Below are 15043 nucleotides of genomic sequence, written 5' to 3' on the forward strand. Positions count from 1 at the left end.
TATTAATGCTGATACTTGAGATATGAATTTGCACAGGTTTACAGTATATACACAACACACCAGAGGTATAAAATTAAGATTTTTACAATGAAAGGATGACTGAATGTACACTGTACAGCACTTTTATATGGATATATATCCATTACAGTAATGATAAGGAAAATACACATAATACAATGTATAAAACCAAATACATACATATATACTAGACTTTTAAAGTGCATTAGGCATCAACTATATGTATGGGGGGGAGGGGTGGTAAAATGTAACAAAATGTAAAATTCAAATCACTGCATTAGAATATAGAAAAAAAATGTATGTCTAGTACAAAACTTAAAACCAACTGAAGGTTTTATAGGATTGCTGATGTTGAGCTGTGTAGGAGTCATTAATGTGTTAATATTCTCTATGTATAAGACAGGAAGCAATTATGTACACATAAACAGATTTGTCCAATTAGCATTTTGAATATTGACTACATATAAACATATACATATTCATCTATTAAGTGTTTGGAATATTGAGTATCTAAATAATTAGTAATGCTGTGCATATTGCAAATTAATCAAATCAATTTATATAATGGTTATTATATACCAGGTAAATTATATCATATACACAGAACACAAGATCTATACAATAATCATAATGAATAGAAAACAAAGTTTCACGACTAATGAAATCCTTTTTACTCTTAATTCCCAATAAATTGTTTAATGAATAATAAAGTTTATCTGATGAATTAGGGATACATAGTAAGAGGTGAATTTTGGTTAGGTAAAGTGCATTACAATGGGCAGTGAGGTAAAACATGCAGGTTTGGGAGTCTATAGGCTATATTCTAATACTGTACAGTATATCAAACCTGAAGGGACATTGTTGACATAGACATGACTCCTTGCCATCAACATCCCTCTAGTGGCCAAAGAATACTCCTGTATTTTACTCTAAGAAATATCCATACAACATCTTATTTTCTGAATGGATATCCCTTTTAAAATTTCAAAATTTTGATATTTCAAAAAAGTTGAAACAGTTTTCAAACATTTCTTCAGAAGCTTTGCTCTTTAGATAATAAGTGTTGCAATAACTGAGGTAGGACTCTTTAGGTGCCAAATACTTTCAACAATAATCTTTTTGTGTGTCTAATTGATGGCCACACTGTACCTGTCGGGACTAATCCTGAAGTCGGGTGAGAGGTCACGAGGGTCGCTCAATCGTCGCTGTTGGTCTCTCTGCTGGACTGGGCAGTTGTCCAGATCATTAAGAAAAAAACGTTCACTGCAAAACAGGATTGGTGGTGAAAGGTAGGGGGTGCGGATACACTCTGTGGCACACAGGGCAGTGAGGGGCAGTCCCTCTGGATACGATAAGGCTTATTTCAATGAGATTTATACTGGTTAGAAAATGGGGTTTTGTTAAAAGACACTTAAATAGGTAAGTGTACAAGTTAAATGGTAACATGTATCTTACATGGTTCTCGGATACAGATATTTTGATCGTTAAACCAAAATTTTGCATTCTGTATTTAAGTAATGAAGAAGCTTTTCAGAAATTTTGAGTAAGGTCCCATACTATCAATTTTGGGTATTTGTTCTGTTTTTTGATAATGTGTAACAGCAGATTATAAAAGCATACACTGGTGTAATGCTCCATAACCCAATCATATATCATATACAGGAAACATTGATAAAATACTAATTCTACAAAACAAACCCAAGTTATTAATAGCCACAGCTGTGACTGATAATGAATGTTGCAGAACATTTTCATTTATCAAGATTGAAATTTCAGCAAATATGATTACAAAAATTATGTAGGAATATGCCAACCGTGACATGAAGTTTGATATACAAGCAAATGACAGAAACATGCATACTTATACAAGCCAAACTTGTGTACAGAGTTTTTAAGCTTGTTATATGAAAAATTTAACCCCCAACCAATAAAAAGAACAATGTCATGTACTACCTAATATTGATGAACTGATCACTTTTAGGGAGGTATTTACATTGAAACAAGAAACATTTAAATAGAGTGAGTTCAATGTTCACATTTATCAACAATTTACATATTTATTTATCTTTAGGGATCTCTGAAAGCTTTTTACTTATTTTTTAAAATTCTTTTATCAAAGCATTTTTTTTCAGAATCATTTTATAATTAATCTATTTCCTAAAAGTAATGCCAGCCTCCTGTCCACCCTGTTGCCATAAACACATGTACTATTTGACATCCAAATAATGCCATGTACTCCAGGAACACACTCAACACAACTGTGATTCAAAAACTGTGATTTATCTTTGATATGTTCAATGTCTGGACCTAAAAAATCCAAATAATTACACTCAATTTAAATTGTAATATTACCAATTAGATATATCTAAGGTTTTTTCTCTGTTTGCATGTTTATACAATACATACCTAGGTTTTTTTTTTATTGCTGTCATAAAGATATCATTTTTTAAATATACATTTCTGAATGCAAACCTTAAAATTTTCAGCACTTATTCCAACGTAACTTTTTTCCTGTGATGATTTCACATGATATTCACACATGAAGCTAGAGTAGCTTCCCCTGAGGTCAATTATAGCTCTACATAACAAGAGAGTATTAGTTCCAGACATTGCCATACTTGGGAAAAACACATGATAAAACATTCATAAAACAGGGTGTGATGTGATAAAGTCAGTGAATTATATCAGAGAAATCAGTAATTGCATGAATACCAATACTAGGATGTTCATCATGAGATCAATGATGTGCTTCAACGCACAATAAAATTAACCTAAATCCTTCTTTAAAAACTAACCATGATACCTGAAATCACAGACAGCCATGTTCTTACTCCTTACAATATATGTCTAGTGCCATTTTGATGGCGGATGAAAACATGGGAGACAACTCCCTCTAATGGAATGGATGCAATCTAGTTAATTGTAAATATTACTAGGAAGATCATTAACACATAACAATCAACTAACTTGTTAAGTAAATTCCATCTACTACAAGAATTCTATGTAATATTGGTAAAGTGCAGCTCAAGAAGTCTGCAGTTATAATCATTGATCTACATACAGAGCAGGATTCTTTTATCCAAACTGACAATTTTCTACTTGAAATATTAAGTGATATGTGAAGTGATGTATGTACTGAGCGCTGTGAACAGATGAATGTGCAGTGAACTGCTGTTGTGAGTTCAATGTTGACAACGAATATGATGTGATGGAAATGCCATAGGCTCTAGTTTATCATTTACAAATAAATTAATTACTCACATTTTATTGTGAAGTGAAATTATGTGAATTCCATTTAAGAAAAATGAATTAAATATCAAATCCTACAAATTATATTGGTGATACATTACAACAACGAGTGTGAACATTGATGATTAAAAAGTGTGTCATAACAAAAAAGTTCAAAAGGCTGCTAAAATGAGAAAATGAAATGTAAATAAAAAGACATAAATGACTTCACAGTGTAAAATAACAGTGCACATGAGAATGTTTAAGAATTCTTTTTATGTTTCCATTATTTTAGTTAACTATACTAATGAAAGATATATCACTACTGATTGTGACTGTCTACTCTCAGATCGAAAACATTCATACACAAATTACAAAAATACAGAATAATATAAACTACTGTAAATCTATTTGTGTTTAAAGAGAAAAGCTATATAAGTTGAGTCATCTAAGTTGTTTTCCTAATTACCAAAATGTGCAGACAGCAGGAGATGGGAACAATATGGTATTCATCCAATTTCCATCTCTATATATACTAGCCGGTAGGGAATTCACTCATTAAAAACTTACTTGGCAAGCTGTGGTGTAACTGTGTCTTTAAGATCCAGCTCCCTAGGAGGCCGTGCTGGAGACGGCTTCAGTTCATGGTAAACTTCCTCATCCTTGCTCTCAGTATCTCCTCGACTCTCCCCCTGATCTGGCCAAGCTTCTCTGGGGACACCTGGATCTGCCTGCCTTTGATTGTCTCTATACACAGGGTAGCAGTCAATGACCTGACGATATGGCGTACGCAGATTTATACTGTGGTCAAATGTGCGATCTGTGGTTTTCTGTATCTGAGATGACAGGTATTTTTCTGCATTCCCAAGTGCATTGAAAGGTGCATGCTTGCCACCTTTCAAGAAAGACAACTCTGATGCAGTTGTTTTGTCTGGATGCATACTTCCATTTAAAGAACTCATCTGTGACCACTCCAATTGTTTCTTGATGTCTCTGTCTCGAACTATAAAACTGCCATTTGGGGATTCATAACTGTCATAGCTAGAGTCCATCTTAGGTCGGTTGGCAATCCTCTCCATCATCACACGTTCCTGCTGCATAGCCTCCTCCAGGATACCAAATACTTGTTTCTGTGGTGGTTCCTTCGTGAGAATGGTGAAAACTCGACTTGCCAAACCAGAGTTGTCCAATGCATCTTTTTCTTCATTTTTAGCCTGGTATTTTCTTATGATCTCCTCCACATCTGGAGCAAGAGTTCTGGGTTGACCATTGTCAAGCTCCGATTCAGAATCAAGCTGATCACCTACAATATCTACCTTCCTACGCCCCTGCTCAGGGGATGGCCTCTCATCATCTGTATTGGGTCTGGATTCCCCTAAAGCTGTCAGACCTAAAGTATCAGTTTCAGTCTCAGTGTCATTTTTCATAGTCCCAAGGAACACACCTGCACCACTTACATTGATCCCAAAGTCTGCTGCATGATCCCAGAGAAGTTTACGGTTTCTAGCACTCTCAGGATTTGAGGAGAAACTTTCACCACTTCTGTCCATGTCAGCACCTCTGGATCTGGGAGCATGGCTATTGTAGGCCTCTTCCCCGACCTGCTGGTTAAGGCTGTTCTGTATGTCCTGCAAGTCCCTCTGTAACAGTGAATAGTCTATGTGTGCAGGATTTTGGACACCACTATATGCTTTATCTGTATGTCGTGCTTGTTCAAGAGGTGGATACTGCATTTTTTCCACGTAGGCTGTTTTTGCTAAAACATTCTGCACTCGTTGACCCAGAGAGTCTGCTGAATCTGTACTGCGATCTGAGTTGAGACGGGCACGTGTTTCCTCAAGAAGTCTCTCTGTCTCCCTCTCCTGTCGGTAGTAGCGCTGCAAAGACTCAAGTTCAGCAGCACTCTCATTACTTAGGTCCCTTTCCTCAGTGACAGATTTCAGGTCAAGTTTCAGACTGCCTGTCCCTGTGGAATCCCCCTTCACTAGCAGTTTGGCCACTTCTTCACCCAGGGACGAGGTCATACTCTGTTCAGACTTTGATAAATTTTCTGCATTTGATCCCAATGACCCAAGACTTCGAGACTGGTTCTCCAGGTTCTCTTTCACTTCATCGATCTTTCTCTCTGCCTGAACTACATCGTACGGAGGTGGGGGTGGTCTGGATTCTAATGAACATGGCAATGGTCTATCCTTGGCTCCCTGCAATCTCGGCTCCAGTGATGGTCCATCTTTTTGATGATGATCCCCTTCACCTAGGCCTAGTGACTCTCTGTTGTACAACTGTTTGTGAAGTGTAGCTCCTAATGAACTGGCATCATCAAGAAGTTTGGCGACACGCTGTGACATGTCAGTACAGGACAATGGTTCAGTTCCGTGAGTTGTGGTGGCAGTATCTGCAGTTATCTGTTGATGAACATTTGCCGAACTTCCACTTTGAACTATGTTTTCTGTTTCCCGTGGTTCTGGATTACCTGCAGGCTGGCCAATCAGCCATTCTCTGTCAAGCACTGGAACATAGGCAACATCTCTTATTTTTGATCCTTTTTTTGAGTCAGATGCTGATGAAGATTGTTTGGGAGCATCATTCAAATCAGAATCACCACGTTTGATGTCCACCATTCTGGAGTCAGACGTAGAACTGGCTTGAAATGATTTTAAATCAGAACCCTGAGATCTGTGAACATTATCATCAGAATTATTATCATTCTCCACTGATCTCCTCAATACTAAAGTAGGCATCTGAGACTTCCTTTCTCCACTTTCTGATCTAAATTCAGGTAGGGCCTCTCCTGAGTCTCTCCTAGTTAACCTTTGACCTTCAAAACCTTGCACCCCTGGCACCTGCATCCCTCCATCACGGCTCTGATCAGAAAATATTGCATAGAACTGCTGAGTAGTGGGTTGGGAAGATCCACTAGTTTTGTCCGAGTCTTCACCCGACCCAGTATCAGAGCCTGACTTAGCAATGGTAGCACAGTCGTTGTTTGGTAAACCACTAGACAATGTGCTGACAGTCTGTGTGGTATTGTACCCGGAGTCCTTGCCTCTATGTGCATTTACTGAGGCCATGGTGTCTAGTATTGGGTTCCGGGCTGGACCTTCACCATCAGCTGACCTTGGTGTTGGTTCTGGATTATAATCAGACTCATATGGATTCCATTCAACGTCAGACATTCCTGTGGCAGATTCTGGGTAATTAGCATAAACAGCTCCCCTAGGGTCTCCAGCAGGCCCCTTATGATCCCCATCAGAATTGCTGTCACTGTCTCCAGACTCCATCGTGCACCTCATAGGGGAGAAATTCCCAGAGATAAAGTCCTTGGATACTTCTGTTATAGCAGTGGATAAGGCTTCACCGTTAACGCTGCCACCATCATGAACCAAGTCATATCCAGATTTGTCATCTAATGGGTACTGTGACAAACTTAGGTTACCTGTAACAAACAAATAATATCAGATAGGTGACCAATCAAAATAGATACATATATATTATGTAGTGGATTCTACTCTCACATTTACTTTATTGTAACAATCAAGCAAATACAGAAAACAACAAAGAAGTTTATCTTTTTAAATTTGTTTTCCACTGGAAAACAGCATTTAAACAGCTAGCATCAATTCATCAACTAAAATGTACATGTATCTAGTACATGAGAAGTTTTCAATTACCAAACTTTGCTGTACACAATAAATCTTGATAAGTAGACCCAAACTGGAAACATTTTGATAAAATCTATCAAGTAAAGCATATAACATTGCTCTCACCATCTGAGGTTTCTGTCTCTGATCGCCATCCTGATCCTTCATCAGAAGAAAAACCTCTATGAGCAGACGGTGAGGACACTTGGTTTGAGCTGTCATCCCTTCCACTGTCATTGGTAGACCCCGTCTGTATAAATACATATTAGATATATTTTTCAACCTTTATGGAAGGCGGGACAGCTAATGGTTTTAACCAATCACCTTTTGCATCAAAAAGTTTTAACTTTTTATAACGATTCACTTCCCCCACATATCATATGACACTGTCCAAGTATGCCTGCTAGGATAGCTCAGTCTGTACAGCATTGATGTAACTCAATTTTACCCTTAATGTTCTGGATGGCATGCAACAGGTCTCCTATATGCTGTCCAGTGAGGTAGCCGCTAGCTACTACATGGAGACTCCTGCCTCAAAATGACCCTGGCTGTTCAAAGGGCAATAAAATCCAACAAACAAACTGTGAGGCTTGCATGAAGTCTTCTCAACAGGTTTGCAGTATATGGACCACAAAATTCTATGAACATTCGGAATATTCTTTATAGTCTTGCACAAATCGTTGTGACTTTCCCTGACCATTTCAAACATTTACTTTGATTCATATTTTGTATTTTAACTATCAAGGTGGCTGCTTTGACAGATACAAATAGGTTAATTTCAGTTCATAATAGACCATCTGCCAAAGGTCATGAAACATTAAATTTAATTCTTCAATTCAATTTTTTATTATTTTTTTTTTTTTTTTTTGGGTGGGGGGAGTTGTATTTTTATTACACCAATTTAGGTTTGGCAAATTCAAAAGAATTCATCTCAGTTTATAACAGACCATTTGCCAAAGTTTATAAACAAGATCTCATTGTTAGTGTCAGTGGTATAAGTAGTTGTCTGAATTAAAATGCATCATATCTTGACATCACGGTTATATTACCTGGTTGTGTTGACCAGGTGCTGCACCATCCATTTTTATGAACTGTGGTAAGGCAGAATATGCAATGTCTGTGGTCACATCATCAGAACAGCCTAACTTTACATCAGTGTAGTCATGATAATGGTCCTATAAGGGAAAAGAAACGACTTGCATTAAACCTACTTAAAAAGCATCTACACGTATGCATTAAAGGCACGTGCGAAATATTATTTCGATGTATACTTGGACATGTATTTCTAGATCATGCAAATTGACTTTACTTTTTCAATATGCATTTATTCTGTGTCCATAAACCATTAATTTGAACAAGTTATGAGTTTTTTTCTTCTTTTCTAACTATCATAAACTGAGAGATGCATATAACGAACCATATCTATATTTGCACATCACAAATGTTGATATGATTATGTTCAGAATGCATCAAATTCGAAAACTTACCAATTTATGAATTCTTCAAACCACATTCACCAAGTATAAACACGACAAACGGAAATCTAACACTGCGCAAGCAGCGCGGGTGGCAGGAATGAACATGTTATGATTGTGTCGCAGACTTGTTACTCGCTGTAATTCTTCATATTCAAACGGAGACATAGACAACTTATGATATAGCATATAATATAGAATCATATAACAATAAATACAGAAATTGTATGTACCTTTGTATCCATTTGATCTTAAGGGATGTTTCATTTGACAGACACATATTCCATTTTTGTTGTTGTTTTGAAATTGGCGGCCATATTTGATCTCAGCTCGATCTCGAAAGTACGATGGTATTTAAAAGCAACAAGCACATTTTATTACAGACGCTTCTTATTTAATTATTTGGAAAAATAACCATATTGTCATTGTTTAAATTTTCCTTAATCATCGTGCACATGTTTGGAATTTTTACTATGGCATCTGAGCAAGTTTCATCCGGGACCATCTCAAAAGACAAACGGCGCTTTTCTTGCAGCTTCAACCCCAGCGACCCCAGTTATCTCTCATGACAATTTTGCGAAGTTCGAATTAACTACAGTAGACTTTATGTATTTACAAACCATTTTTTCTCAAAATGTACGTTAGTAATCTTTAAAAAAAATAAACAGTAGGCCTAGCAGAAGGCTTAACAATTTTCAAATTGATTTTGCATACTTTTGTGACAAATAATTTCTGTTAACCTCTGATATTTATAAAACAAAATGCAACTGAATATTGATACATCATATCGTTTTAGCAAATCGCAGAAGAAAAATAATCTTTAAATAGATAGCATTAACAACTGAGTAATTTACCAAATAATTCATGCCAGTTTGATTTTAGTCACTTTTACTTTTGTAGTAGGAATTTATATAAGCTCTAAGTTTGTTTCCCATCCCATAAGTATCATCGAATGAAAATATTGTTAAAACTAAATTTACGAATTCACTGGCCTAACTAAAAATTAAGGAGTCTATGGTCTGGTTCGTCTACACAGTTACGGTAGATAAATAAAAAGGTTAGATTCAAGCTACGTAATAAAGGTGTTCCGAAAGATGACAGACGGTAAACAAACCTCGGTATTCATCTTCGTATAACAGCAGGAAGTGCTGAGTGTAACAAAACTTGTCCTGACGAAAACTATTGCATTCGTTGTGAAATAACAGTTTACGCACGTGTTAGCATTTCTTCTCGGATATTCTATGTGCAGTGATAAGTTCTAACCAAAGCAAAGTTATCTGGTAAGTAGGATGCACGATATTTGACCGGCCGGAATAGACTTTACAATCAATGTATCTATTTGTAACAAGTTTCCACCTAACTGTGATATCGTTGACATCTCGTTGGTTGGGCTTATAACTCCTGTTCTCATTAGTAACAATAGAATAAAGGTTCTAGCTGTAGACGCACAAGATGGAATGAAAAAAAAATAAAAGTAAAAAAAAAAAACATAGCCTAGTAGTTCAGTAAACAAATGTAAACATATCTATTTCAAGCTGAACAACCTTGTATTTTTTAGCCTCTGACTATTATGTCGGTGTGAATTCTTCACGATTATGGATACATCAAGCAGCAGTCTTTTATCCAAGTGGTCAGTGAAGCCTTCCTCTGGTATGTATCTAAATACCTCTCTTTAAAAATTATTACCTGGACTGATTTGCACACTGAATTTTACAAGTACTGTTCACAATAGACAGGTGTCTTATTATAGAGACAGATGCCTTCAGTATACAGCCTTACAGGTGTCTTATTATTACTGATATGCCTTCAATACACAGGTGTCTTGTTACAGGCATAATGCTATGTCCATAGCAACAGATGCCCTCAATACACAGGTTTCCTCACAATAACTGTACAATGATTTATGACATATGTGCCCTTTGTATACAGGTGTCATAGCAGTGTGCAATAATGACAGGCATCCTTATACAAAGGTGTCTTTCAACAGATATACAAAGAGGACAGGTGTACCTGTACATGTCAGTTCCCCATATATACAGGTGTCTTATAACAGATATAGAATATTTATAATCAACAGAAGTACAGGAGTACTCTAATGAGGTGCCCCGTAACACAGATGCCCTAAAAAAAAACACACCAAAAAACAGATACCCTATAATAAAAGTAAAGATGTAACCTCTAACATATGCCTTAAAAGGTACTCATATGTCTGTAACTATGATAGATATACTGATGTGAACTGCATAACCAGTGCCCTTTTTGCAGGTGTTTCACTGATCATTACAACAGAATAGAAATTCTTATAACATAATCAGTAGAAGATTAGAGTGTGACATTTTGATAACTACATGGCCACTATCATCAGACAAATGACCAATGTGGAGTGTACTAGCACTGATGTACATAGTGTACAAGATGGTACAGAATTAACCAACATTTTTGGCTGTACTATAATTCTAATTACACTAAGGTTGAAAATAGTGTTAACAAGTTGGTAAACAGATTATAGCCAAAAGTACACTGTCTAATTAAGTGTTGGTTACCTTGATAATCTGATGATGTGAATAAACCTTGATCGTTATTTCCTGTAGGTCTCTCATTGACAGGAGGGAGTTCTTCAGGGCTGTCATTGACAGGAGGGAAATCTTCAGGGCTATCATTGACAGGAGGGAAATCTTCTGGGCTGTCATTGACAGGAGGATTGCAGTCTGGGCTCTTGTCCTCTTTACAGTCAAAAACATCCTCTTCTGATTATGGCAAACGAGGAAAGCATAAGATCCCCACAACAGAGACAGTTGTCGCTGAAAAGAAGAAAAACAAGCTGGAAGACAGTTGCTTAAAGACGACACCATCTCTACTGTCAGGTAACCTTGGAAACAGTTCTCTCCTGCAGACCTCGAGTCTTCAGAGTAATGTAGGTGGGCTGAGTCTGTCAGGACAGAGTTCACTCCTCTCTACCTATAGTCTCAGGAGCCAGTCAACTTCTAAGACATCTATAATGACAAATGGCTTATCCAAACTCCAGACTCCACCAAATCCTCAGGTGTCAACAACACTGATTGGGAAATCTTCTTTGACTGGATCTTTATCAACAGGTTTTTCATTGTCCCATGGATCTATTGTTACGGGTACTTCAAGCTTACTCTGTCAACAATCTTCTGCTGAAAAGTCTTCGATGCTTAATACATCAGGTTTGTCCACAAATATGGTGTCAGGTGCCACAAAGCTTTCACATAGCAAGAGTCCAGAAAAAAGGTCACATGACCAAGCATCTGCGAAGAAGGGTAAATCCAAAAAGTCTAAATCTAAGGGGATAATTACTGAAGAACAGATGCAGATGCTGGCAATGAAACGGTACAAAATTGTGACACCAGAGTATGACCTTAGTAAGGTGCTCAAGAATTCAATGGACACCCCGGTTATGGATGATTTTATGGAGGTAGACAAAGATCCATTCCTGAACAGGATTCAGGTACCTCTCCATGATGTCAATGGAATGAAGGTAGGGAATTATTGATATGTTCGTTAAGCTTTCAGGTGTAAAAGATTAAACCAGAACCAGTCATTTCTATCAGAAATGTCATGGCTTGTTGCCTTTAGACCTACTAATTTTTATGTTATATTAATGTTTTATGGTATTGAATACAAATTAGGGTTCAACAAATGAAAGATTATTGTTGTCCACAGAAAAATGCATCTGTTGTTACACAAAGATAAAACATAAATATTCTAAGAGGAACGATTAATTCATTAATGTAAACAATAGAACTGCATCATTGTAACAATAAATGTTCACATAATATATATGATTACCTTTACAAAGTACACACAATATAAATTGTTGTTTCTCTTTACAGCTGGCTTTCATTAATGCTGTAAGTGGATCCCTCATTTGTCAGCCAAATTTTAGAAACTCCAAGGACTTGACCAGAATATCCTTGAGTGCTATGGCTGAAAGAGTTGTGCCGTATGATCCAGAGTTTATCCTCAAGGTCAGTGATAAGCATTACTGATCAGATACAAAGAATTATCTGAGGACTTAATGGAATATATAATGGCCCCAATTCCCAATAAATTATCAAATTTTCATAAGGGAATATATTCACTCTCCTAGTTGACATCAAATATTTGATATTCTTCCCTCCAAAATTTGCTAACAGAACTATTTGACATGAAAATTTGTCACATATAGATCTGATGTGTTTTTCAGGTCGCCTTGTATACTAGGAAGCAGCTCAACATCCGTACCACTGCAAACTTCCTTCTAGCAATGGCAGCAAATGTTCGCCCCTGTAGACCTTACCTCAAAAAGTACTATGTCCAGTCTATTGCCCTGCCTTCGGACTGGATAGAGGTAGCTGAGATCTACCAGGTACGTACATCTGTAGTTAAATCAAACCTAATTCAGTTACTATAAGGTCAATTAAGATACATGATTAAAAAACATTTCATTGAACATTGAATATAAATATTTTGGCAGTTTGGAACTACAAAACATAACTTCGAAGGATGATGAATGTGATCTGTTTTCATGATTTAACAATGTCAAAACCTTTTTTTTATTATATTATTATTTTTATTATTATATCATAACATTACCTTTGTGGAATGGTTATATCTTATTGGAAGGACTACAAATTTTGAGTGATTCGCAGGCATTCCACGACAAAACCATCGGCCAGGGAGCTATTCCAGCTGCCCTCAGGAAGGTTATGATCACAAAATTTCCAAATTTTGACAAATACCAATTAGGTAAGTTTGACAACTTATGTAAGTTTAATTGTTATAAAGCAGGTAAGTTTGACAAGTACCAATTAAGTCAGTTAAACAATTACCAGTCCCCATCAGCTTAGTTAATCAGGTTAGTTTAACAAGCACCATTCATGTAAATATGACAAGTACAATCAGATAGCTTTGACAAGTATTAATTTGGTCATTTTGACAAGTAAGAAAGTTTCAGAAGTATCATTTGTTTGAAGTTTGACATGTACCATTTAACTTTAGCAAGAAATATTTGGTTAAGTTCAACAAATACCATCTAGTTAACTTTAAAAAGAACTATTTGGTTAAGTTCGACAAATACCATCTAGTTAACTTTAAAAAGAACTATTTGGTTAAGTTTGACAAGTACCATTTAACTTTAACAAGAGCTATTGGTTAAGTTTGACAAGTATCATCTAGTTAACTTTAACATTAACTATTTGATATGTGTGATTTATTAACTGTGTATTTTGTATCCAAGTTCATTAAAACTCCAAACAACAACATATGTTATTGAAAAAGGGAATAATAATAGTTAAAGGAAGCAATTAACTTTATAGAACTAAGGCTTAAACCTCCATTTTATGAACCAGTCTTTGTCTTTTAAAGTCTTTCTTTTATTAACCAGTCTGTGTCTTTTAAAGTTTTTTTTTCTGCAAACTAGTCTTTGTCTTTTAAACTCTTTGTTCAGTATGTCAGCCTAGTCTTTAAAGTCTTTATTTTATGAATCAGTCAGAGTCTTTTCAAGACTTCATTCTTGTTACAGCAAAATACAACAAGGATAGTTCAAAGAAAAAGAAGAAAAAGAAGACAAAAGATGATGAAAATATTTCCACCTCCACTTCAAGAGGTAGAGGTCAACCACGGGGTCGAGGCCGTGGCAGAGGTCGTGGTAGAGGTCGTGGAGGCTTTACAGTACCTGAACAAGCAGTAAAACAGAAGAAGAAATCTCTATTTGATTCTGACTCCTCTGATTCTTCAGACTCAGACTCTGAAGATGAGTTGTTGAGAAGACAGGTAGAGGATCTTTAAAGTACATGTCACAGTAGGCTTTATATATCTATTATCCTTAAGGTTAAAGACTGCACCATTTTATTTGGGGTAGGGGAAGTTACAGTGTTACAAATGGTAGTCATGTCAAGTCCATTTCTGAATCAGTGTTATATCTTCAGAACCTCTCAACAGAATTGGTTCATATTTTCTCCATTATGTCATAACATCTACTTTACATCTTATCATATTAAAGTGGTCATCAGTCAAAGTTAAACGGTCAGAGTTCACATTTTCTGTTTATTCATCAAATAATTATTCATATATGCATGGGAGCTGATGTATTCATGTCTAACAGACATTTTCTGCTTCTTTGAGATGGGATTTGTTAACTATCATTTAAGATATGAATGTTTGCTATCTTTGGCTGTTAACTAATTTTATATTTTTAAACTACATTAGCATAGTTTTCTTCAGTTGCCAGTTATGTTTTGACGATAGTGTTGATAAGATTTTCATATCACATGCGTTTGGTATGTAAAGGAATTCTATTTTCAGTCCCAGGGAAAAATAGAGAAAAAAAACCAATTAGAGGTAGTGTTTGATATTTAATTCAGTGCTTTGTAAAAATGATTGTTTAAGGAGTCCAATTTTTTTCTTTTATTTGCCTTGTATAAATCACTTAAAGATTTGCTTTGTTATGTCTGTAGATCAGTGACATCATTTACGATGAGAAGGAAAGCGAAGCGGAACTTTCCCAGGCCAAATTTTCTCTGAAGCAACTGATCCGCAAACTTCACATTGTGGAACCAGTGGAGCATGTCATGTGTCTGGTTGGGAAAAAGTAAGGACTATTCAATAACAATGTAAACACAGAATGTTATGTGCTGGTTTAAGTATCAAACTGTTTTTTGATGTGAAATGGCTCTA

The 15043-nt window shown here is 36.1% G+C and overlaps 2 protein-coding genes across 2 annotated transcripts in view; one reads left to right on the forward strand and one right to left on the reverse strand.

Annotated features, from left to right (window-relative positions):
* The window catches only part of LOC132556190 (uncharacterized), a 33252-nt gene extending 25272 nt beyond the window's left edge, over positions 1-7980 (reverse strand). Inside the window, exons 1-3 of the mRNA XM_060220582.1 lie at positions 7937-7980; positions 7014-7137; positions 3817-6682 (exon numbers count right to left, since the gene is read on the reverse strand). Coding sequence (XP_060076565.1) covers positions 3817-6682; positions 7014-7137; positions 7937-7969 — 3023 coding nt within the window. The 5' untranslated portion in view covers positions 7970-7980. The remainder of the gene's footprint in view (positions 1-3816; positions 6683-7013; positions 7138-7936) is intronic.
* Positions 7981-9957: 1977 nt separating this feature from the next.
* LOC132556191 (telomerase protein component 1-like) overlaps positions 9958-15043 on the forward strand; it is a 55518-nt gene continuing 50432 nt past the window's right edge. The window contains exons 1-7 of the mRNA XM_060220583.1: positions 9958-10012; positions 10954-11864; positions 12220-12354; positions 12573-12734; positions 13018-13114; positions 13890-14140; positions 14824-14957. Coding sequence (XP_060076566.1) covers positions 9958-10012; positions 10954-11864; positions 12220-12354; positions 12573-12734; positions 13018-13114; positions 13890-14140; positions 14824-14957 — 1745 coding nt within the window. The remainder of the gene's footprint in view (positions 10013-10953; positions 11865-12219; positions 12355-12572; positions 12735-13017; positions 13115-13889; positions 14141-14823; positions 14958-15043) is intronic.

Source organism: Ylistrum balloti, unplaced genomic scaffold, assembly GCF_031769215.1.
Source record: "Ylistrum balloti isolate Yb309-2 unplaced genomic scaffold, AGI_CSIRO_Ybal_v1 Utg370554, whole genome shotgun sequence".
Taxonomy (NCBI): domain Eukaryota; kingdom Metazoa; phylum Mollusca; class Bivalvia; order Pectinida; family Pectinidae; genus Ylistrum; species Ylistrum balloti.